The sequence below is a fragment of the Ornithorhynchus anatinus genome, chromosome 2, assembly GCF_004115215.2.
Source record: "Ornithorhynchus anatinus isolate Pmale09 chromosome 2, mOrnAna1.pri.v4, whole genome shotgun sequence".
Classification (NCBI taxonomy): Eukaryota; Metazoa; Chordata; class Mammalia; order Monotremata; family Ornithorhynchidae; genus Ornithorhynchus; species Ornithorhynchus anatinus.
This window is the reverse complement of record NC_041729.1, coordinates 18989941-19015795: the sequence shown is the minus strand read 5'-3', so window position 1 is coordinate 19015795 and position 25855 is coordinate 18989941. Positions and strand designations below refer to the sequence as shown.

Genomic DNA, 25855 nt, shown 5'->3' with positions numbered 1-25855 from the left:
CGCTTGGTACCAGGCTCTTCCCACAGTAAGCACCCAATAAATAAATACCATTATACTGCTACCTTGCTGGTACAATCTCTCATCAAATCCCGACTGGACTACTGCAGCAGCCTCCTTTCTGATCTCCCATCCTCCTGTCTCTTCCTGCTTCAGTCTATACTTCACTCCACTGCCCAGATTATCTTTCGGCAGAAATGCTCTGGGTACGTCACTCCACTCCTCAAAAACCTCCAGTTGTTGCCTATAAACCTTCGCATGAAGCAAAAACTCCACCACTCTTGGCTTCAAAGCTTTCCATCAACTGGCCCCCTCATCCCTCACCTCCCTTCTCTCCTTCTCCATCCCACCCCGGGCACTCCGCTCCTCTGCTGCTCACCTCCTCACTGGGCCTCGTCCTTGCCTGTCCGGCTGTCGACTCCTGGCCCATGTCCTACCTCTGACCTGAAATGGCCTCCCTCCTCACATGCACTAACTCTCTTCCCCTGCTTCAAAGCCCTACTGAGAGCTCACCTCCTCCAGGAGGCCTTCCCAGACTGAGCCCTCCCTTTCCCTCTGCCCCTTTTCCCCTCCCCATCACCCCAACTCCCTCCCCCTGCCCCTTCCCCTCCCCATAACACTTGCATATATTTGTACATATTTATTGCTCTATTTAATTAATGATGTACATTACCTATGGTTCTATTTATTTTGATGGTAGTGTTGCCTGTTTTCGTGTTTTGTTTTGTTGTCTGTCTCTCCCTTAAAGACTGTGAGCCTGTTGTTGGGCAGGGATGGTCTCCATCTGTTGCTGAATTGTACTTTCCAAACGCTTAGTCCAGTGCTCTGCACATAGTAATCGCTTAATAAATATGATTGAATGAATGAATCCAAATTATTTTCCTCCAGGTGGATGAGGGAGAAACCAAAAAATGCTTTGTGTATTTTGAAACTTGGCCGTTTGATAAGCTAATCCTAAACACTCAAGTCTCATCTCATGCTTATACTACAGGCTTCTCCTGGATGTCAGCTGTGTGACTGTGGGCAAGTCACTTCACTTCTCTGTGCCTCAGTTACCTCATCTGTAAAATGGGAATGAAGACTGTGAGCCTCATGTGGGACAACCTGATCACCCAGTATCTACTCCAGTGCTTGAACAGTGCTCTGCACAGAGTAAGCGCTTAACAAATATTCATTCATTCATTCATTCATTCATTCAATAGTATTTATTGAGCACTTACTCTGTGCAGAGCACTGTACTAAGCGCTTGGAATGAACAAGTCGGCAACAGATAGAGACAGTCCCTGCTGTTTGACGGGCTTACAGTCTAATCGGGGGAGACGGACAGACGAGAACGATGGCAATAAACAAAGTCAAGGGGAAGAACATCTGGTAAAAACAATGGCAACTAAATAGAATCGAGGCGATGTACAATTCATTAACAAAATAAATAGGGTAATGGAAATATATACAGTTGAGCGGACGAGTACAGTGCTGTGGGGATGGGAAGGGAGAGGTGGAGGAGCAGAGGGAAAGGGGGAAAAGAGGGTTTAGCTGCGGAGAGGTAAAGGGGGGGGGTGGTAGAGGGAGTAGAGGGAGAAGAGGAGCAATGTTTCATTTTACATTATCCCAGGGGAAAACAAGCGACTTGGAATCCACGAGCAGGACTCCTTGTCAGGACGCAGGATGAAACTATGAGCCCGTCATGGGGCAGGGATTGTCTCTATCTGTGGCCGAATCGTCCATTCCAAGGGCTTAATACAGTGCTCTGCACATAGTACATCGCCTTGATTCTATTTAGTTGCCATTGTTTTTACGAGATGTTCTTCCCCTTGACGCTGTTTAGTGCCATTGTTCTTGTCTGTCCGTCTCCCCGGATTAGACTGTAAGCCCGTCAAACGGCAGGGACTGTCTCTATCTGTTGCCGACTTGTTCATCCCAAGCGCTTAGTACAGTGCTCTGCACATAGTAAGCGCTCAATAAATACTATTGAATGAATGAATGAATGAATAGTAAGTGCTTAACATAGAGAAGTAGCGTGGCTCAATGGAAAGAGCCCGGGCTTGGGAGTCTGAAGTCATAGGTTCGAATCCCGGTTCTGCCACTAGTCAGCTGTGTGACTGTGGGCAAGTCACTTCACTTCTCTGTGCCTCAGTTACCCCATCTGTAAAATGGGGATGAAGATTGTGAGCCTCACATGGGACAACCTGATTACGCTGTATCTACCCCAGCGCTTAGAACAGTGCTCATAGTAAGCGCTTAACAAATACCAACATCATTATTATTACGTTTCATTTTACATTATCCCAGGGAAAAACAAGCGACTTGGAATCCACGAGCAGGACTCTGGATGAGACTGTGAGCCCGTCATTGGGCAGGGATTGTCTCTGTGGCCGAGTCGTCCATTCCAAGGGCTTAGTATAGTGCCCTAAACATAGTAAGCGCTTAACAAATACTAACATTATTATTATAATGTTTCATTTTATATTATCCCAGGGAAAAACAAGCGACGTGGAATCCACGAGCAGGACTCCTTGTCAGGACGCAGGATTAGACTGTGAGCCCGTCACATTGGGCAGGGATTGTCTCTGTGGCTGAATCGCCCATTCCAAGGGCTTAATAGACTGCCCTGCGCACAGTCTATGTTCAATAAATACGATTGAATGAATGAAGTAGGTTGGGAAGTGGGGCAGAGCGGGGCTTCTGCGCACGCGCAGGACGGCGGCGGCGGCGGCGGCGGCCAAAAGCTGTCCAAAGCGCCTGATTCAAGCGTCTTTAATTGGCGGCCGTTCGGTCCCTTCCCCGACTTACCCCGCCGACCTCCCTCAGGCGCTCCTGGCCGTATTTCAATTAACGTCTGAGGAGAAGTCTGAACTTTCGCCCCCGGCATTGCCTGCGGTCAATCCCTAAGCCTTATCCCCGGCTGGCATTGCGTCTGGTCCAGTCGTATCCCCGGTCCCACCCGGAACAGAGGACGAGATTCCCGAGGGAAAATATTATTTTTTTTTCCGTCCCCGGAGGCAGCGGGGTTGTCGCGGAGGCGGAGGTTTCGCGTCCGGCTTCTCGGGGGTCGAAGGGAAGGACCCGATGGACCCCGGCGCCGTCGCCATTTTGGAGTGTCTGGCGGGGCCCCGCTGCGCGCGCCTGCTGCCCGTGCCCGCGCCGCCCGCGCCCCCGCCGCCGCCTCCGCCGCCTCCTCCTCCTCCTCCTCCTCCTCCTCCTCCTCCTCCTCCACGCAGCCCGCCGCCGCCGCCGCCGCCCGCGTCCGAGGCCCCGGCCCCCAGCATGAACGTGATCGACCATGTGCGGGACATGGCGGCCGCGGGGCTGCACTCCAACGTGCGCCTCCTCAGCAGCCTCCTGCTCACCATGAGCAACAATAACCCGTGAGTCAGCGGGGCAAGACGGGCCGGGCTGAGCCGGGACCGGAAGGCCTACAGACGGGCCGGGGCCTGCCTAGCCTAGCCCAGTCATTCATTCATCCATCCATCCATTCATTCAGTAGTATTCATTGAGCGCTTACTAGGTGCAGAGCACTGTACTAAGCGCTTGGAATGGGCACATCGGTAACAGTATGAGGAGCAGCGTGGCTCAGTGGAAAGAGCACGGGCTTTGGAGTCAGAGGTCATGAGTTCGAATCCCAGCTCTGCCACTTGTCAGCTGTGTGACTGTGGGCAAGTCACTTCACTTCTCTGGGCCTCAGTTACCTCATCTGTCAAATGGGGATTAAGACTGTGAGCCCCACGTGGGACATCCTGATTCCCCTGTGTCTACCCCAGCGCTTAGAACAGTGCTCGACACATAGCCCTTAACAAATACCAACATTATTATTATTATTAATAATACTATAGTATTATAACAAATAATAAATAGTATTTATTGAGCGCTTACTAGGTGCAGAGCACTGTACTAAGCGCTTGGAATGGACAATTCGGCCACAGATACAGTCCCTTCCCATTGACGGGCTTACAGTCTAAGAGACAGACAAAAACAATAGCAATAAATAATAACGTTGGTATTTGTTAAGCGCTTACTATGTGCAGAGCACTGTTCTAAGCGCAGGGGGAGATACAGGGTAATCAGGTTGTCTCACATGAGGCTCACAGTTAATCCCTATTTTACGGATGAGGTAACTCAGGCACAGAGAAATTAAGTGACTTGCCCACAGTCACACAGCTGACAAATGGCAGAGCCGGGATTCGAACCCATGACTAATCAAGGGGATGTACATCTCATTAACAAAATTAATAGGGTGATAAAGATATATACAAATGAGCGGACGAGCACAGTGCTGAGGGGAAGGGAGAGGGGGAGGATCAGAGGGAAAGGGGGGAAAGGGGGCTTAGTTGAGGGAAGGTGAAAGGAGGGGCAGAGAGGGAGCAGAGGGAAAAAGGGGACGCTCAGTCTGGAAAGGCCTCTTGGAGGAGGTGAGCTCTCAGTAGGGCTTTGAAGAGGGGAGGAGAATTAGTTTGACGGCCTTTATTGAGCCCTTACTCTGTGCGGAGCACTGGACTAAGCCCTTGGAATGAACAATTGGGCCACAGAGAGAGACCATCCCTACCCCACGACGGGCGCACAGTCTAGAAGGGGGAGTTGCAAAACTAGTAGACAGGCATCGCTTCCATCGAAAGAGATAAATAGAATTATAGATATAGACATTCTTTCATTCAGTGGTATTTATTGAGCATTTACTGTGTGCAGAGCACTGGGTTAAACCCTTGGAAAGTACAGTTAGGCAACAGATAGAGACCATCCCTGCCCCACAGCGGGCTCACAGTCTAGAAGGGGGAGATGGAAAACAAGTAGACAGGCATCACTACCATCAAAATAGATTATTAAAATTATAGATATAGGCATTCATTCAATGGTATTTATTGAGTGCTTACCCTGTGCAGAGCACTGGACTAAGCCCTTGGAATGGATAATTGGGCAACAGATAGAGACCATCCCTGCCCCACAGCGGGCTCACAGTCTAGAAGGGGGAGATGGAAAACAAGTAGACAGGCATCACTACCATCAAAATAGATTATTAAAATTATAGATATAGGCATTCATTCAATGGTATTTATTGAGTGCTTACCCTGTGCAGAGCACTGGACTAAGCCCTTGGAATGGATAATTGGGCAACAGATAGAGACCATCCCTGCCCCACGACGGGCTCACAGTCTAGAAGGGGGAGACAGAAAACAAGTAGACAGGCATCACTACAATCACAGTAGATAAATAGAATTATATAGATATAGTCATTTATTCATTCAGTGGTATTTATTGAGCACTTACTCTGTGCAGAGCACTGGACTAAGCCCTTGGAAAGTACAAGTCGGCAACAGATAGAGACCATCCCTAACCCACAACGGGCTCACAGTCTAGAAGGGGGAGATGCAAGACAAGTGTTCATTAATTAATTCATTCATTCAATAGTATTTATTGAATTGAAGTATTGGTATTTGGTGTTTAAGCACTTACTATGTGCCAAGCACTGTTCTAAGCACTTGGTAGATACAAGGTAATTAGGTTGTCCCACATGGGGCTCACAGTCTTAATCCCCATTTTAACAGATGAGGTAACTGAGATACGGAGAAGTTAAGTGACTTGCCCAAAGTCACATAGCTGATAAGTGGCAGAGCAGGGATTAGAACCCACGACCTTTGACTCCCAAGCCCGTGCTCTTTCCACTGAGCCATGCTGTTTCTCAGAAGTAGACAGGCATTACTATCATCAAAATAGATAAATAGAATTATAGATATAGTCATTCATTCAATGGTATTTATTGAGCACTTACTCTGTGCAGAGCACTGGACTAAGCCCTTGGAATGGACAATTCTGCAACAGTTAGAGACCATCCCTGCTCCACAACGGGCTCACAGTCTAGAAGGGGGAGATGGAAAACAAGTAGACAGGCATCACTACCATCAAAATAGATAAATAGAATTATACATATAGTCATTCAGTGGTATTTATTGAGTGCTTACTCTGTGCAGAGCACTGGACTAAGCGCTTGGAATGTACAGTTGGGCGACAGAGACAATCCCTGCCCAATGATGGTCTCACAGTCTAGAAGGGGGAGACACAAAACAGGTAGATAGGCATTACTATCATCAAAATAGATAAATAGAATTATAGATATAGTCATTCATTCAGTGGTATTTATTGAGCACTTACTGTGTGCAGAGCACTGGACTAAGCACTTGGAATGTACAATTTGGCAACAGAGGCCATCCCTGCCCAACAAAGGGCTCACAGTCTAGAAGGGGGAGACAGACAACAAAACAAGGAGTCAGGCATCAATACCTTGAAAACAGATAAATAGAATTATAGATATATTCATTCAATGGTATTTATTGAGCGCTTACATTGTGCAGAGCACTGGACTAAGCACTTGGAATGTACAGTTCGGCAACAGATAGAGACAGTCCCTGCCCCACAATGGGCTCACAGTCTGCACGGGGGAGACAGACAACAAAACAAAACAAGTAGACAGGCGTCAATACCATCCAAATAGATGAATCGAATTATAGATATAGTCATTTAATAGTGTTTATTGAGTGCTTACTGTATGCAGAACACTGGACTAAGCACTTGGAATGTACAGTTTGGCAACAGAGACAATCCCTGCCCAATAGTGGCTCACAGTCTAGACGGGGGAAACACAACAAAGCGAAACAAGTAGACGAGCATCAATACCATCAAAATAGTTAAATAGAATTATAGATATATTCATTCAATCCTATTTATTGAGCACTTACTGTGTGCAGAACACTGGACTATGCACTTGGAAAGTACAATTCGGTAACAGAGACAATCTGTGCCCAACAGCGGGCTCACAGTCTAAAACAATACTCTTAGAACAATACCCAGCGCTTAGACTAACAATAAGAATTATGGCATTTGTTAAGCGCTTACTATTCATTCATTCATTCAATAGTATTTATTGAGCGCTTACTATGTGCAGAGCACTGTACTAAGCGCTTGGGATGAACAAGTCGGCAACAGATAGAGACAGTCCCTGCCGTTTGACGGGCTTACAGTCTAATCGGGGGAGACGGACAGACAAGAACAATGGCACTAAACAGCGTCAAGGGGAAGAACATCTCGTAAAAACAATGGCAAATAAATAGAATCAAGGCGATGTACAATTCATTAACAAAATAAATAGGGTAACGAAAATATATACAGTTGAGCGGACGAGTACAGTGCTGTGGGGATGGGAAGGGAGAGGTGGAGGAGCAGAGGGAAAAGGGGAAAATGAGGCTTTAGCTGCGGAGAGGTAAAGGGGGAATGGCAGAGGGAGTAGAGAGGGAAGAGGAGCTCAGTCTGGGAACGCCTCTAGGAGGAGGTGATTTTTAAGTAAGGTTTTGAAGAGGGAAAGAGAATCAGTTTGGCGGAGGTGAGGAGGGAGGGCGTTCCAGGACCGCGGGAGGACGTGACCCGGGGGTCGACGGCGGGATGGGCGAGACCGAGGGACGGCGAGGTGGTGGGCGGCAGAGGAGCGGAGCGTGCGGGGTGGGCGGTAGAAAGAGAGAAGGGAGGAGAGGTAGGAAGGGGCAAGGTGATGGAGAGCCTTGAAGCCTAGAGTGAGGAGTTTTTGTTTGGAGCGGAGGTCGATAGGCAACCACTGGAGTTGTTTAAGAAGGGGAGTGACATGCCCAGATCGTTTCTGCAGGAAGATGAACCGGGCAGCGGAGTGAAGAATAGACCGGAGTGGGGCGAGAGAGGAGGAAGGGAGGTCAGAGAGAAGGCTGACACAGTAGTCTAGCCGGGATATAACGAGAGCCCGTAATAGTAAGGTAGCCGTTTGGGTGGAGAGGAAAGGGCGGATCTTGGCAATATTGTAGAGGTGAAACCGGCAGGTCTTGGTAACGGATAGGATGTGTGGGGTGAACGAGAGGGACGAGTCAAGGATGACACCGAGATTGCGGGCCTGCGGGACGGGAAGGATGGTCGTGCCATCCACGGTGATGGAGAAGTCTGGGAGCGGACCGGGCTTGGGAGGGAAGATGAGGAGCTCAGTCTTGCTCATGTTGAGTTTTAGGTGGCGGGCCGACATCCAGGTGGAGACGTCCCGGAGGCAGGAGGAGATGCGAGCCTGAAGGGAGGGGGAGAGGACAGGGGCGGAGATGTAGATCTGCGTGTCATCTGCGTAGAGATGGTAGTCAAGGCCGTGAGAGCGGATGAGTTTACCGAGGGAGTGAGTGTAAATGGAGAACAGAAGAGGGCAAGAACTGACCCTTGAGGAACTCCAACAGTTAAAGGATGGGAGGGGGAGGAGGCTCCAGCGTAGGAGACCGAGAATGATCGGCCAGAGAGGTAAGAGGAGAACCAGGAGAGGACAGAGTCCGTGAAGCCAAGGTGAGATAAGGTATGGAGGAGGAGGGGATGGTCGACAGTGTCAAAGGCAGCAGAGAGGTCAAGGAGGATCAGAATGGAGTAGGAGCCATTGGATTTGGCAAGAAGGAGGTCATGGGTGACCTTAGAGAGAGCAGTCTCAGTAGAGTGGAGGGGACGGAAGCCAGATTGGAGGGGGTCTAGGAGAGAATGGGAGTTAAGAAATTCTAGGCATCGATTGTAGACGACTCGTTCTAAGATTTTGGAAAGGAAGGGTAGTAGGGAGATAGGACGATAACTGGAGGGGGAAGTGGGGTCAAGAGCGGGTTTTTTTAGGATGGGGGAGACGTGGGCATATTTGAAGGCAGAGGGGAAGGAGCCCTTGGAGATTGAGTGGTTAAAAATAGAAGTTAAGGAAGGGAGGAGGGCAGGGGCGATGGTTTTAAGAAGGTGAGAGGGAATGGGGTCCGAGGCGCAGGTGGAGGGGGTGGCACTTGCGAGGAGGGAGGAGATCTCCTCTGAGGATACTGCAGGGAAGGATGGGAAAGTAGGGGAGGGGGTTGTTGGGGGGGAGGGGAGAGGCGGAGGGGTGACTTTGGGGAGCTCAGACCTGATCGTGTTGATTTTCGTGAGGAAATAGGTGGCCAGATCATTAGGGGTGAGAGATGGGGGAGGGGGAGGAACAGGGGGCCTAAGGAGAGAGTTAAAGGTCCGGAACAATCGGCGGGGGTGACGGGCATGGGTGTCGATGAGGGAGGAGAAGAAGCTTTGCCTGGCGGAGGAGAGGGCAGAGTTAAGGCAGGAAAGGATAAATTTGAAGTGTGTGAGGTCGGCTTGGTGCTTGGACTTCCGCCAGCAGCGCTCAGCAGCTCGAGCATAGGAGCGTAGGAGGCGGACGGAGGAGGTGATCCAGGGCTGTGGGTTAGTGGAGCGAGAGCGGCGGAGGGAAAGGGGGGCGAGAGAGTCGAGATGAGTAGAGAGGGTGGAGTTGAGAGCGGAGACCTGATCGCCGAGAGTGGGAAGAGAGGACAGGGCGGCAAGGTGAGGCGAGATGCTATTGGAAAGACGGATGGGATCGAGAGAGCGGAGGTCTCTGTGGGGCAGTAGCGAAGATTTGCAGGGGGAGGGAGTGTGAGAGATGAGGCAGGTGAGAAGGTTATGGTCAGAAAGAGGGATTTCAGAGTTGGTGAGTGAGGAGATAGTGCAGCGGTAGGAGATGACGAGATCGAGGGTGTGACCGAGTCGGTGAGTGGGCGCGGTATGGTGGAGGAGGAGGTCGGCAGAGTCGAGGAGGGATAGCAGGCGGGCGGCAGAGGAGTCGTCGGGTACATCTGTATGGATGTTGAAGTCTCCAAGGATCAGAGTGGGCAGAGAGAAGGAGAGGAGGAAGGTGAGAAAGGGGTCAAGGTGCTAAGCACTCTACTAAGCAAAGAAAGAAGCAGCCTGGAGTAGTGGATAGAACATGGGCCTGGGAGCCAGAGGTCATGGGTTCTAATCCCCACTCCACCTCTTATCATCTGTGTGACTTGGGGCCAGTCGCTTCACTTCTCTGACCCTCAGTTACCTCATCTGCAAAATGGGGATGAAGACTGGGAGCCCTTTGTGGGACAACCTGATGACCTTGTATATATCCCAGTGCTTAGAAAAGTACTTGGCACATAGTAAGCGCTTACTATTACAAGCAGATTCATTCAGTCAGTCGTATTTATTGAGCGTTTCCTGGGTGCAGAGCACTGTACTGAGCGCTTGGAAAGTACAGTTCAGCAACAGAGGCAGTCCCTGCCCACACCAGGCTCACAGGCTAGAAAGGGGGAGACAGACCTCAAAACAATAATAATGAGGGTCTTTGTTAAGAGCTTACCATGTGCCAAGCACTGTTCTAAGTCCTGGGGTAGATACAAGGGAATCAGGTTGTCCCATGTGGGGCTCACGGTTGCAGTCCCCAATTTACAGATGAGGTAACTCTGGCACAGAGAAGTGAAGTGACCTGCCCGGAGTCACACAGCTGACAAGGGGCAGAGCTAGAATTAGAACCCACAACTTTCGACTTCCAAACAGGCATCAACAGCATCATGTAAATTGTGTACAAATTGAATGCAAATTGGGTTGGACACAGGCCCCGACCCGCATGGAGCTCACAGTCTCAATCCCCGTTTTCCTGATGAGGTAACTGAGGCACAGAGAAGGGAAGTGATTTAGCCCCAGGTCACACAGCAGAGAAGTGGTCAATAAATAGGATTGAATGAATGAAAGCAGCATGGCTTAGTGGAAAGAGCAAGGGTCTTGGGAGTCACAGGTCATGGTTCTAGTCCCCACTCCACCTCTTATCAGCTCTGTGACTTTGGTCCAGTCACTTAACTTCTCTGTGCCTCAGTTATCTCACCTGTAAAATGGGGATTAAGATTGTGAGCTCCACATGGGACAACCTGACTACCTTGTAACTATCCCAGCGCTTAGAACAGTGCTTGGCACGTAGCGCTTCACAAATTCCATTATTATTATCAGAGTGGGGATTAGAACCCACAACCTTCTGACTCCAAGGCCTGTGCTCTATCCACTCTATACAATAATAATAATAATGATGTTGGTATTTGTTAAGCGCTTACTGTGTGCAAAGCACTGTTCTAAGCGCTGGGGTAGACACAGGGTAATCAGGTTGTCCCATGTGAGGCTCACAGTCTTAATCCCCATTTTACAGATGAGGTAACTGAGACACAGAGAAGTGAAGTGACTTGCCCAGAGTCAAACAGCTGACAAGTGGCGGATCCAGAATTCGAACCCATGACCTATGACTCCCAAGCCCGTGCTCTTTCCACTAAGCTACGCTGCTTCTCTATGCTTGACACACAGGAAATGCTTAACAAATACCATTATTATTATGATTGTTGTTATTCTTTTGTGCCAGGCACTGTACTAAGCCCTGGGGTAAATAGAAGCTGATAGGTTGGATACAGATCCTGTCCTCTTCAAAGCCTCTTTGAATGCTCATCTCCAATAGGCCTTCCCTGACAAAGCCCTCCTTTTCTCTTCTCCCATTCTCTTCCGCATCGCCCTGACTTTCTCCCTTTATTCATCTCCCGTCCCCCAAGCCTCCCAACACACTTCAGCCCCACAGCATTTATGTACATATCTGAAATTTTATTTATGTTAATGTCTGCCTCTTCTTCTAGTCTCTACGTTCGTTGTGGGCACGGATTGTGTCTGTTAGATTGAACTGTCCCATATGCATAGTATAGTGCTTTGCACACAGTAAGTGCTCAGTAAATACAGTTGACTGATTGTCCCTCATGAGTCTCACAGTCTTAATCCCCATTTTACAGATGTGGTAGCTGAGGCACAGAGAAGTGAAGTGACTTGCCTGAGGTCATACGCAGACAAGTGGCAGAGTAGGGATTAGAACACCCGTCCTGCCGGTCCTTCTGACTCCCAGCCCTGTGTTGTCTCCTCCAGGCCTTGCTGCTTCTTGGAATGGCGGGGTTAGGATTAGAGTGAGGAGTCCTGGTCCCCGGGTACAGGATGGCTGGTTCTGGAGGGTTTGGGTTGATCCAGGTTCTGGAGGGGCCCAACTATGGGAGCTTAGTCAGGGAGAGAGGGTTTGTGGGGAGGGGCACTACTGCAAAGAAGTAGGCCCGCCAGGAGTTTTTGGTGAAGCTCTATCCCTCTAGACTGTAAGCTCATTGTGGACAGGGAATGTAGTACCCAACTCTGTTGGGTTGTATAGTCTTCCAAGTGCTTAATACAGTGCTCAGCACACAGTAAGTGTTCGATAAATACAAAATGATGATGATGATGGATGCTTCTGATGGAGGAGGGAGCTTTGGAGGGTGGTGGGATGTGTCACGGAGAGTAAATTTAGAGCTTCCTTTCTCACCACCCTCAGTGGAGACGACCCCTTCTGTTCTCCCTCCTTATCTTCAGGCTTCTGGTTCCTCTCTTGCAACAGTTCAAAGTAAAGAATGAGTCCCCTTGGCATATCAAAAACCTTTACAACTCCTTTCACTTATCACTTGCTCATATGTCTCTTCAGGAATTTACGTGAAATCGAAGGTTCTGGAAAATTTCAAGAGGATGGCTTGATCTGTTTTTAGTATTGTATCCATGGGAGTTAAACCTTCTATACAACACCCCCACCCTTCCCCGCCCCCAAGTCTCCATGTGCACACTCAATTGCCTTCAAGCAGGGTCATTTTAAATCCAGATGCACTAGGACTTAATCTTTGGGATAAGTGCCACTGATATGTTTGGAAGTTTTTACTTAACAAATGAAAGTTTATAGGTGTCCAAAAAAAGAGTGACTAGTTAAAGCACTTTGTTTCCATTAGCGTGCACGATTATCTTTGAACGAGGCCCTCACTTTTCCAGATCTACTTAGTGATGACAGTAGTGATTGTTGACCTCTCAGCCGTCCCCATTTCATTTTGCTCTCTGTGGTTATTTAAGGTTCAAATTTACAGAGGCAGAAACCCGAATCCCAGTCTGTGAACACTCTTTGGTTTCAAGAATGCTAAGCATCCGTTAGAAAATTTTCTAGTTTTCTGTATAGTCTTTAGGTAGGGTTTTCTTAAACTTGAAGCCCCAAAGAAAAATCATATCAATGTAAGATGGTGTTGGTACTTGCAAAATCACTTGTGTTTTATTTAAAGATATTCCTCACAACATCCCTGATTAGTAGCTCTAGGCAGGTCATGTTTAATTCCCCCATACAAATTTGGAATCTGAGATGCAGAAGAGTTTTAAATTCAAAATGGTGAAGCCACGATAAGAACTGGGTTCTATGAAACTTTGCTGGAGAATTTGGGAAAGGTACAGAGGAGAGAACAAAAATGATCAAAATGCCTTATGGCTAAGGTTTTGAAGTTACTTGATATGAAGAAAGTTGTGAGGTAAGGATTTAATAAGTTTTCAATGTTATGGTGAGCAGCTGTTGACTTTTTACACCAAAGTCAGGAAAGGAAAATAATAATAGTGGTATTTTTTAAGTGCTTTCTATGTTCCAGGCACTATATGAAGCACCGGGTTTGAGACAGGCTATTCAGGTCAGAGACAATCCCTGTTCCATATAGGGCTCACAGTCTTAAGAAAGAATGTGTTAAAATGCCCTTAGATATTATATAGGTTAGATCTGAATACACCACAATATTGGAAGGGCTTGGAAACTTGTAAGGGAAGGTTGTGCAATCTCATGGAGCCTTTTTTTTTTTTTATTTAGACTGAGCAGCTATGTTTCTGGGATGATTTTGATATCCTGCCGGGAAGCAGAGAGAGAGAAGATGACCTTGCAGTTTGTACTAGCACTAAAATTCTTGCTAATGGTATAGAAAGTAACCTTCTAACGTTTGGGAAGTTCTCAAAATAATTTTTGGCCAAGTCTGTGTGGGGTAGGTTTTTGGTTTTATTTGTTTCTTAAAGGAATAGTTCCAAAAGAAAACAGCTTTTGCTCCAGATTGGCATGGTCCAGAATAAACACTTTACCTGCCAAGTGACTTTGGTGCTACCCTGAGCTGACAAAGGGATGTTTTAGAAACTACTTACTATTATTCCCACTTCACAACCCTCCTAGGGAAGTAGTAATCTATAGTTGCATACATACTTGAAAACATTGTTGCCTGGTGGAAAGGGCACGGGCTTGGGAGTCAAGGAACCTGGGTTCTAATCCCATATCTGCCTTTTGCCTGCTGAGTGACCTTAACTTCTCTGCGCCTCAATTTCCTCATACGTAAAATGAAGTTTAAATTTTTGTTCTCCCTCCCCATTAGACTGTGAGCCCCTTGCAGGTCAGGATGGTGTCTGCCCTGATTATCTTGTATTTGCTCCAGTGCTTAATACAAGGATTGGTCAAGTGTTTAACAAACTATATCATTATTATTATTATTTCCACCAGTTTTCTGGCCCTGCTTGAGGGCCATTTGGGTCTACTGGTAAGGAGTTCTGACTGCATTTTTGCTTCGCCTTCCCATTGCTGCAGTCTGAGGCAGGACTTGGGTTATTGTGTCAAGATGGACATCAGGTTCCAAGGACTTGGAATTCTCTTTCATCTTGGCTCTGAATGGCAGGGGGATCTCAGTGTTATTTCGTCTTCAACCGCCTTCCATGTTACAGTGGCTGGGCTTACTGAGGTTGGGAATAATTAGGGGTTGAAGTGAAGAGAGGGAGAGACACACCCCACCCTCACCCCTCCCAAGAAGCCTTGAAGGCTAGAGAAAATGTGAGAGTGGAGGATAGATGAGAGGCAGTAAGAAAGCAGAATGGCTAGTGGAAAAAGTGTGGTACTGGGAATCAGGAGACCCAAGTCCTGGCTTTACCACTGGTCTGGTGTGTGGCCATGGGCAAGTCATTTGACTTCTCAGTTCTTTCTTTCTCCTCATCTGTAAAATGGGGATGACAGAAAATGAGCTCCTTATGGTAGCGGGACTATGTCCAATCTCTATCCCAACACTTAGCACATAGTATGTGCTTAATAGACACCATGATAATAAGAGAGAGGTAGATTGGTGAGCTATCAGGGTTCAACAGTGTAACTTATTTTCTTTCCTTTTCAGGGAACTATTGTCTCCATCTCAAAAATACCAGCTTTTGGTGTACCATGCTGACTCCCTCTTTCATGACAAGGAATATCGTAATGCTGTTAGCAAGTACACCATGGCCTTACAACAGAAGAAAGCCTTAAGTAAAACTTCAAAAGTTAGACCTTCAACAGGGAGTACAACATCAACGCCACAAAGTCAGGTATATGAGACTGCAGACGTCGTGCAACCAAGTATTGACTTGGTTCTTGATTATTTTAACATTGGCATGAGAATTCCACTGGCCAAAATAATTGACTGCCCAGGTTCTCTTTTTCTGCTAATACATTGCTGCTTGTGTTGAATGTTAGAAAGCTATACATTTTCAGTTGGATTTATTGAGTGTGTACTGTGTGCAAAACACTGTACTAACCGCTTGGGAGAGGGCAATATAACAATAGACACAGTCCTTACCCACAATGAGTTTCCAGTCCAGAGACGTGCTTACACTTCAGATTCCTTACTGTTTAATAAATACGGGCAATTCATTCCTGCCGTTTGAAAGGAATAGTGTGAAACTACACACTTTTGTGGATGAACATGTCCAACTTTGCCAGTAGAATAGATTCCTATTTCATCTTTGATAGTTTTCGGAAGTATTCATTTGGATGAGTTGTGTTTTTGTTTTTCAGAGTCTTCCATCTGAAATTGAGGTGAAATATAAAATGGCTGAATGTTATACAATGTTAAAGCAAGATAAAGATGCCATTGCTATATTGGATGGGATCCCTTCAAGACAGAGAACCCCAAAGGTAGGTTACAGTTACCATCGCTTCACGTCTTTCACTGATGAATATTTGTTTCAAACACTGAACTATTACAAGGGCTACGGGTAGATTGACCTCAATATGAAAATTTATCTTCAGAAATTCCCTGTACAAACTCTGGAGCTCTTGGATTAATAGGGATACTAGTAGTAGTAGAAATAACATTTAGTGAACTCCCATTGGGTGTATTGCCCTGTTAAATGTAATATTTCAGAACTAATAAAATGATTTCCATTCCCTTCTTGAGTCCTAAATCAATAAAGGACTCCCCAAATGGGGAAGGGGAAACACAGAATGTTTTGGGAATACTCAAATATTCTTTGAAGTTAATAATTACAAAAGTGTACACTGTGGCAATTTAAGGCCTTCCTTTCTCCCTTCCCCTTGCACTGGTCTTACATTTAACAAAAACTGTGATCTAGTACTAAGAGCAAGGTGTGCTTGCGAAGAGTGCCAAAAATGCTCTAAAGTTTTTTCAAATATGTCAAAAGCAGGAAGTTGGCTAGAAAACCACTGGAGTCCCTCAACATGGATTTTCCCAGTAGACAAAGTGGATCTAGTTTGGCTACTGGGGAAATGCATACAGTCATTAGTAAAAGCCAGTGTGATTTTTTAAAATTGATTTAAAGTTAAGCTTTAGTCTTTTTACCAGAAGTAAGCTTTGGGTGTGAGCAAGAAGGAGGGCCAGTGGTGAGGGCAATTGGATCAATGGAGAATTGTTTAAATTTCGGGGGAATTGATGGAAGATGTAAGTGATTATTACTGTTGGTGATCTTAAAAGTGGAACAGATATCCTTCCAGTCTTGTCTTAGACTGTAAAGATGTCCTAGTCTGTTTGAATTTTTTTAGTTCTTGTTATTGTAGCGGCTAATTATGGTCATCTTTTAAGCATCCCCCCCTCCAAATGTCAAAATGGACAATATAGACAAAAACCAAATGGGATTGATTTTTCTTTATTTTTAAGTGCATCACTTGTGTTCAAAAGGGAATTACCATATTTGATTAACTTCTGAATATATGGTTGTTTTGATTACAATAGGTCTATGGGAATAATATTCTTCTTACCTTCTTCCTTGGGGTAATAATGATAATTGTTTTAAGTGGCATGTGCTAGACACTGTACTAAGTGCTGGGGTCAGTACAGTCAGGTCAGACATAGTCCCTATCGCACAAGTCCAAGTAGGAAGGAGAGTAAATATTTAATCCCCAGTTTTCAGATGAGGAAACTGAGGGACAGAGAAGTTAAATGACTTGCCCAGGGTCACCATTGCAGACAGGTGATGCCCTTGGGAAAAGGCCTCAGGTCTCCTGACTCCTGGGCCTGTACTCTTAGCATTAGGCCATGTTGCTTTTCACAGGGGTTAAACCTTTGGCTTTAAATTGCATAAGAAGCTCTTTGAGTGTGTGCCCAACCAGAGAACCGAAAAGATATATTTTGATTGCGTTTCCTCTCTTTTGCTCCTCTGACTTTCATTTCTCTTAGATCACTTACGTAGACGAGTGCCGCTTGTAGCAAGACACAGTATTGAATTACCAAGCCATTCTTGAACAGAGAGCTGGAGTGAGGGGAGGGAACTATATTTTGACCCATCCTTTCTCTCATTGCTCATCTGCTTCCTCAAATTTCTTTTCATCATATTTTCATATTTCACAAGCGTCATTTTAATGGCTACTTTCCATAAAGCAAAATACTTGTCATGTAGACATAAACCAAAAATGTAAGAGTGATCTTAGCTCTAAATGGTGTGAGTAATCTGAGCAGTTATCACCTCTGTAAACCAAATTAAAGTATGTTTGCAGCATTCTATTTGGCAGGTGCAGACAGTAGCTATGGGGCATACTTTTAAGTGCTAGTAACATGAGAATAATTCAGCTTCTGGGCCACCCAAGCCCTTTTTTCCATTGAAAAAATCCTTTGATCCTCTTAAACTAGCCATGCTATTAAGAGTGTAGTATCTTGTGCTTTAATTTAAATTGTAAAGGAATGACCAAATCCAACTAGCTTCTCAAATAATTTTAGGAGAAAATATTGAAGGAGTAATTTTTTTAAAATTCAGTACTGGCCTCGTCTCTTTCATTTTGGAAAGTAAGGGGGCATTTTGGCTTCCTGGAAATTCAGGCTCAGCCATGAAGACTCAGTTGAAAGTCAGACTAGCAATTCTAGGATGGGAGTAGATTTTCCACTTGTCTTCTAGGATGATAGCTGGTAATGGGAGTCAAGAGCAACCCTCTTGATATTTCTCGGTCTTTAATTGTCTTTCACAATCAGCCTTTTTTATTGATTACAGATTAACATGATGTTGGCAAACTTGTACAAGAAGGCAGGTCAGGAACGCTCCTCTGTTACCAGTTACAAGGAAGTGCTGAGACAGTGCCCGTTAGCTCTCGATGCCATACTAGGTAGACTTTTTCTGTCCATTTTAATGGTATTTATTGTCTTGAGCTGCCAAAAATGTCTTTTTCTTATAAAAGCTCCTTTCCTGTTTTTAAAATAGAAATGATGAATATTGCCAAACTGGCAGAGGTAGTAATTCATTGGGAAGTAAAGCAGAATCTCTGCCTGACTAGGAAGATAAATGTGCTTAAAAGGATACCTGGGCACCAACTACTATCTTTGTCTCTCGAATTAGGTTTGCTCTCCCTTTCTGTAAAAGGTGCAGAAGTGGCATCTATGACGATGAATGTAATTCAGAGTATCCCTAACTTGGACTGGCTTTCCGTGTGGATCAAAGCCTATGCCTTTGTGCACACAGGAGACAACACCAGAGCAATCAATACCATCTGGTAAGAACCACGAAAAAGCAAACCAAACATTTTTGAAGACTGTTCCCTGTCTGGAGTTCTGAAGTGTCCAAACTTGCCGCATCATGAGATGCTGTCTCCTGTTGTTCAGGAAAGGAACACTCCTTGCTGCAAATTGCTCAGCAGCCGTCAAAGCCTTGGGGACCTTTTCTGCGCTCATTCTTCCTCGTGTTGAGGTGTCCCAAATGGCATAGCTCTTATTGGAGACCTGTTAAATGTAAAATTAGAACCATCTAAATTCCTTCTTGCACTTTGGCTGTCCCCTGTTAAACCAGATTTATTCTGTTATTCCTGAACTTTTAAAAGTATAGCCAATTTACTCTCACTTCATGAACTTGCTGCCGCAACTAGCCTGGACAGCCTGGAGATACGTTTTTGACTTCTCACAGGGTGAGGGTCTGTTGCTTCCCAGAGTCTTACAGATAAGAAAGAGAGCCTAAAATTGAGGGGAGCGGGGTGGATCTCAGCAGGCACAAAACTGAAAGCTTGTTCCAAGCATCAAGATACTTTTTTCCATTTTATTTCAGACAGTTAATAAGCTGTCACCTATCTCTTTTTAAACTAAATACATCCGGGAAAAGAAATTCACTTGTATTTAACGCAGTGCTTAGAACAGTTTTTAAAATGTAGTAAACATTTAATACCCTAAAAAAATTCAAGAAGAAAGCTATTAATTTCAATGGCTTTGTGTTTTGAATGAATTCTCTTTCAGCTCTTTAGAGAAAAAGTCCTTACTGAGGGATAACGTGGACCTACTGGGGAGCTTAGCAGATCTGTATTTCAGAGCTGGAGATAATAAAAACTCAATTCTAAAATTTGAACAGGCACAAATGCTGGATCCCTACCTGATAAAAGGTAAAAAAAAAAAAAAAGACAAGGGAGGTGGAGGAGGATGTTTAGCCACTTTTGGGGGATTGGGTTACTGTTTTGGAAGCATTCTTATCCTGCTGTAAGCTCACTTTACAGCAGTGACTCTTAACCTGTTTAGTTCGGTGTGGCGATGCCCGTCTGCCCTCATATATTATGAGTTCAAATTCTTTGGCACTTGGATTTTTTTGTGAGTGGGATGGATACTTCTTATTGGACATGGAAAAAAGAGGCAAAGCAGCAGGGGAATATGTTAGAGACTCTGGGGCCTGAGTAATGCAGGGGTATAAAGATCTGTTTAATCATCAGAAACTTGATATCGTAGCAGACTAAAGGATTTAATACAAGTTGAATGCAAATGCTATAAATCTGGTGTTCAGACTGTTATAAAATGAGTGATATATTGCTGCTCATACTCCCTAAAACCAGAACTTATCCTGAGTGTCTTTTAGGAATGGATGTATATGGATATTTACTAGCACGTGAAGGGCGGCTGGAAGATGTGGAGAACCTGGGTTGCCGGTTATTCAATATTTCTGATCAGCATGCCGAGGCTTGGGTGGTCTCAGGGTATGTAGTTTCGCTTTTCCTCTCCAGTTCACTCTTAGGTTAGAGGGGACCACCTGTACCTTAGTTTTTCTGCTGTCCTGGGGATCGGGGAGAAGAGGAGAGAGACAGTGTGTGTGTTTGTGTGTCTGTAAGTGTAAGTAAAACCTCTGGAGCACTGCCCATTCTACTTAGCAGCTTCTTAGTCTTTAATGCTAGCTTCCAAGTAACTCTAGGATTGGCGGGTGGGGGAAGGCAAAAATTTATTCCTGCTAACAGGTCTTGCCATTTGTTATAAGGGGGTCCAGGTTTTCATGAAGCAAAAGGAGATTGGCTAGGATTTGGGAGAAAAAGCAAATTAAAGGAGTGATTCTTTGTGAATGGTACCAGTTCTTTGGGGATTTTTACCTTTTAAGGTTTTTTTTAAAAATGGTATTTGGTAAACACTTACTATGAGCCAGGCACTGAACTAAGCACTGGGGTAGATAAAAGATAATCGGGTTGGATACGGACCCTATCCCTTCTGAGGCTCACAGGCTTAATCCCCATTTTACTAATGCGGTAACTGAGGGACAGAGAAGTTAAGTGACTTGTCCAAGGTCACACAGCAAACAAGTGGCGGATCCAGGATTAGAACCCAGGTCCTTCTGTCTCCCAGGCCCATGCTCTATCCATTAGGCCACACGCCTTCTCTTAAGTTTCCACATAAGAAATCCATTCCGTGGATTCTGTTCCAGTAGATGTTGCACTTTAGAAGTGTAGTTCTAGGAAAAATCAAAATCCCTAAACGGTAGAGCTGTGTTGTTCTGGTTTGTAAATTTAGAACTTTGCCTTAATTCTGAGTGATTGATTAAGGTTGAGTAATTGAGACCCTCAGGGCTTTTTATCAGTGAATTTTGTTTTGTTCTCTAGGTGTCATAGTTTCTACAGTAAAAGATATTCCCGGGCCCTGTATTTAGGAGCCAAGGCTATTCAGCTGAATAGTAATAGCGTACAAGCATTGTTGCTTAAGGGAGCAGCGCTCCGGAATATGGGCCGAGTTCAGGAGGCAATAATACACTTTCGAGAGGCCATACGCCTTGCTCCTTGCAGGTTGGACTGTTACGAAGGTAAGGCAGAAGTCATCAGGGTGGGAAATACATAAGGCTAGTGTTAATTTTTTGGTTCCTTGGCAGCATGCAATTGAATCTTGGGTTCAGATTTTGTTAGAAGTACGTAGCGTGCAGAAAATAAAAGAATTTGGGTCAATTGTGGATCTCCATTCTAGGCTTCCAACATGTTCTGTTTTTTCTTCTTTGGAGCCTCTAGCTTCAGTCTTGCTATTTGTTCCCTGCTTGGGTGTTTATCTTGGCTAGCGATGGCCTGTTCGGCTGACAGAACCCCTAGTTGCCTGGTGCTGAGTAAAGTGTGGAGACACCTGGACTTTGCATGACCCTAGAGCAGGCAAGGCTCGGCTTGAGCTGCAGCTTGTTGAGAACTTAAATTCCCGTGAATCTAGAATTCCAAAAATTCGAATGAACACTGCCAACTTCAGCCAATTTAGTGGCACTTGACAAGTGTTTCCCACCATCATTCCTAACTTTCCCATCGCTGATGACAACACTACCGTTCTCCATGTCTCTCAAGTCCTCAGTCTTGGCATTATCCTCGACTCTTCTCTCTCTCCCCGCACATATTCAGTCACCAGATTCCTTCGATTCCATCTTCACAGCATCTCTAGAATCTGCCCCTCCCTCTCCATCCTAACCACTACCCAACTCTGGTTCTAGCACTTGTTCTATCCTGTCTATCCTTTAGCATCAGCCCTCTGAGCCTCCAGTTAGTCCTCTCTCCAGTCCATACTTCTTTCATTCTTCTTTCTCGATCATTTTGGTAAAAATGATTCTGTGCCTATCTCCTACCTCATAAACCTTCAATGACTGCCCATCCATTTTCACCAGAAACAAACTCCTCATCGTCAGCTTTAAGGTACTCAGTCAGCTCTCCTTCTACCTGTCTCGGCTCCTTTTTTTAAAATGGTATTTGTTAAGTGCTTCCTGTGTGCCAGACACTGTACTAAGCACTGGGGTAATGAGGTTGGACACAGTCCCTGTCCAACATGGGCTCTCAGTTTTTATCACTATTTTATAGATGAGGTAACTGAAGTATAGAAAAGTTAAGTGACTTGCCCAAGATCACACAGCAGACAAGTAGCGGATCCGGAATTAGAACCCAGGTCCTTCTGACTCCTTTCCTACTACAACCCAGTACACACACTTCACTTCAGAAGCAGCATGGTGTAGTGGATAGAGCACAGGCCTGGGAGTCAGAAGGTCATGGGTTCTAAACCCTACTCTGCCACTTGTCTGAGGGATCCCTCTATTTAAGCACTTAACAGGGTACCCTAATTTTGTCATATAAATGTTCCCCTGGCCTGCTATATGACAAACTCTGATGATCAACCATTTAGAAGCCAGTTTCGTAGAAGGTATGGGTGTGAAAATTTGTGGGTGTGAAGATTAATCCAGTCTAATGCCATTCTGTCATTTCTGTGCCGTTTCAGGTCTCATTGAATGTTATTTAACATCCAACAGCATTCGTGAAGCAATGGTCATGGCCAACAATGTGTACAAAACTCTGGGGGCAAATGCACAGACCCTTACGCTATTAGCAACCGTGTGTCTCGAAGATCCTGTCACGCAAGAGAAAGCCAAAACTTTGTTAGACAAAGCACTGACCCAGAGGCCAGATTACATTAAAGCTGTGGTGAAGAAAGCAGAGCTCCTTAGTAAGTTTTTCTTAATAGAAAAAAGAATTATTTTAGGGCTGATCTCGAAGAGAAGTGATTGACATGTATGTAAAAAATATATACTGACTTTCTTCCTGTAACAGAAGTTGTAGGTGGTGTTAATGGTGAAAAAAGTGATAGATGTATTCTAGGAAGCAAGCGAGCTAGTTAGCCAGAGAAACTGAAATACATTTGTTGGCTGGCAATTTGATATTTTTTTTTTAAATTCAAACACATGTTAAAAAGTATTTAAGCTAAAAATCAACTTGCAGTTCCCTTAACCGGGTACAAAGTTCCAGTAAGCTATAACTGGAGCTCATACTGACTGTATGAGTAATACTAACTCTGACTGTGGGCAGTTGTTTCAGAAGTAAGACTTTTGGGTTTTGACAAGTAAGAGGTTATGTTTGTATGGAGTTAGACTGTAGCTTTCCCGTAAGGCTTTTATGTGGACATAGGTAACGTTGATGTTTTCAGGCAGAGAACAGAAGTATGAAGATGGAATTGCTTTGTTGAGGAACGCCCTTGCCAACCAGAGTAACTGTGTCTTGCATCGCATTCTGGGAGATTTCCTTGTAGCCGTCAATGAATATCAAGAAGCAATGGACCAGTACAGTATTGCTTTGAGGTCAGAAAGCGGGTGTTGGGATGGGACAGGGTGAGAGTGGGGTGGGAAGATGTTTTTGCAAGGGGTCATTTTTTGGTTCATCAGTGCCGCAGTGTCTCCAAGGATTCAGAGCAGTTTTCGGTGATCAAGGACTTGCGCTCACTATTGTATGTGAGAGAATGTGGGCCAAAGAGCTCCTTTATCAATAGGAAATGATAATAATGGTACTTGTTAAATGCTTACTATGTGTCAAGCACTGTTCTAAGCCCTGGAGTTAACATTTAGGGGCATGATAGTCCAGTTATGGTAAGCATCAAATGTGTTAAGGGAGCTATCACATTCTAGAGGCTTAGGGGATTTTCGTTTTGAGTAAAATTGAATGATTAACTTTAGGCGTCTTGGGCCTATGTGAAAATGTAGCTAGTTTCGGAGGTAAGTGTTCTTCTGCAGATTTCACCGGATCTTGATGTTTAAGAAGCTGCTCGTTATGGGCAGGGAATGTGTCTGCTAATTATGTTGTAGGTACTCTCCAGAGTGCTTAGTACAGTGCGCTGTACATAGTAAGCACTCCATACCATTGATAGGGTTGTCCTAAGGCAGATACTAAATAACTTTCCATATGCTGTAGCAACTGGGGCTGATTTTTGGGGTGTTCTTGACCAAACATAGCTGAAGTGGTCATATCTCTAGGCTTCTGATTAGATACGTGGGTTTATGTTTTGTATTTTTTGAACCTTTAAACAGTAGTGTCAGTCTTTGTCACTATTCTTTAGTGTTAGTATTCACTGGGAGCAAAGTATTTGAGCAGGCTTGGTAATGAAGCCATTCAGAAGCTGCAGTGGTCATTGGGGTCCAGCGGCTTTTTTCTGAGATAGAAACAGCGGCCCAGTCTCAGCCATAGGCAGAAAGAGATGAGCGTTCATTCAGTCGTTGTATTGATTGAGCACTTACTTTGTGCAGAGCACTATACTAAGCACTTGGAATGTACAATTCGGCAGAAAAGCCTCCCAACCTCCTCCTGATTTCCTTTAGTCTCTTTCTAAAGAAGAGCTGTAATTAATGGTCCTCTCTTCCTGGGGAGACTGTCGAGTAGAATAGGGAGGGCCAACGCTGACCCCAGAAGGGGACTAAGACTCTGCTTTTGTGTTTGTTGTCCCCTAGTTTGGACCCCAATGACCAGAAGTCCCTGGAAGGGATGCAGAAAATGGAAAAGGAGGAGAGTCCCACCGATGCAACCCAAGAGGAGGATGTGGACGACATGGAAGGGAGCGGAGAAGAAGGGGACTTGGAGGGCAGCGACAGCGAAGCGGCTCAGTGGGCAGACCAAGAACAGTGGTTTGGCATGCAGTGAGGAGCCCTTGCCCTCAAACCAGCCTTCCCTGCCCCAGACCCTGGTGCTTGAGCGGATCCCACAGGCTCTCCACCTCCTCCTATCTTCCCCGTGTTTGAGAGAGAGCATGGCAAACTGCCAAGAAGCTTTTTTCCCTCCTCTTCCTCCCCCCCCCCCCCCCCCCCCGCCTAGTGCCAGGTGTAGTTTCAGCTTTGCAGCTGGAAGCTAGCCAGCAGGCAACCTCCCTTCCCTTCCCACACTTGCCCTTGGGGTTGGAGCAGTACGCGAACCATGAGGGATTGTAGTTTTGTCCAAAGTCCTGGGATGAGGAGGGGTCTTTTTTTTTAACCTGTTTCTCTAAGTCTAGAAACTTGTTGGAATAGCAGATGCTTTGTATATGATGTGAATGAGCATAAAAAAGTGACATTTTATTCAAAAGAAAATGTGGTTGATATCCAGTTCTTAGCAGGGAGAAAGTTCTTTTTTGCTTGCTGAAGCCAGGGTTCAATCTCTCTACTTTCACTCTGTTTTGCAACATCGGGAGAGCCTTAAGTGGAGACTTGCTGACCTGTGGAACAATGTTTCTATCTGAGAATCACTCACTAGCACAAGACTCCTGTTCTAGGAGCCTGACTTTGAGCATCAGCTAGAGCAGATCACTTTTTGTGCCATCCTGCAATCAGTCGCTGCTGCGACAGGGCAGGTAGCTGTTTTCAGTAAGTTCCTTCTTCTTTGTGGTTCTCTTGGGCTGTTTGGCTCCCAGAAGCTTCCGTTTTGTGTCGGCAGATCTGGGAGGAGTTGTGTTGGTTGGGAGCTGTGGATGCTTAATCCAGAGAGGTTTGCACCTTTGCCGATTACCACAACTGATTTAATGGGTGAGCTGCTTCCCACCCCGTCACTGGTTTGTAGGCCAAATAAATGTGGCAACACTCCTGTTGGTTGAAAAATGTCCAATCCAGCCTAGTTTTCTTTGGGTCATTGATGGCAACACCGTGGGCGTGTTCTCCAGTCACACACAGCAATGAACTGAAAGCTGCTTCAGCCAGAGTTTTCCAACACCAGCTACACCACCCTGCACATATGCACACACTTCGAGGTGTGGAGTGTCAGAGTAGCCCTTAAGGGACAGGATACTTGGTTCATTCTGGGAGGCAAGGTCCTGCAGGTAGTCACTCCCTTGATGTGATTTCCTCCCCGCACTTCAATAGGAGTTCCTGGCCCTGCCCTTCCCTTCCCTTCCCTTCCTTTCCCTTCCCTTCCCTTCCCTTCCCTTCCCTTCCCTTCCCTTCCCTTCCTTTTCCTTTT

At 45.6% G+C, this 25855-nt stretch overlaps 1 protein-coding gene across 3 annotated transcripts; it reads left to right on the top strand.

Moving 5' to 3' along the window:
- Positions 1-3232: 3232 nt before the first annotated feature.
- ANAPC7 (anaphase promoting complex subunit 7) lies at positions 3233-25499 on the top strand. Of its 3 annotated transcripts, XM_029058817.2 has the most exons (12): positions 3242-3362; positions 13511-13679; positions 14841-15027; positions 15497-15616; positions 17920-18031; positions 18262-18415; positions 19146-19288; positions 19753-19870; positions 20759-20955; positions 22389-22613; positions 23091-23241; positions 24382-25499. In XM_029058817.2, exons 3-12 carry the CDS (start codon positions 14941-14943, stop codon positions 24569-24571), a joined length of 1497 nt encoding a protein of 498 aa, XP_028914650.1. In that variant the 5' UTR covers positions 3242-3362; positions 13511-13679; positions 14841-14940; the 3' UTR covers positions 24572-25499. The 3 variants fall into 3 exon arrangements, with proteins under 3 accessions (XP_028914649.1, XP_028914650.1, XP_039766385.1); XM_029058816.2 differs by lacking the exon at positions 13511-13679 and having other exon boundaries at positions 3233-3362; XM_039910451.1 differs by lacking the exons at positions 3242-3362; positions 13511-13679; positions 14841-15027; positions 17920-18031 and having other exon boundaries at positions 15529-15616.
- The last annotated feature ends 356 nt before the right edge of the window (positions 25500-25855 follow it).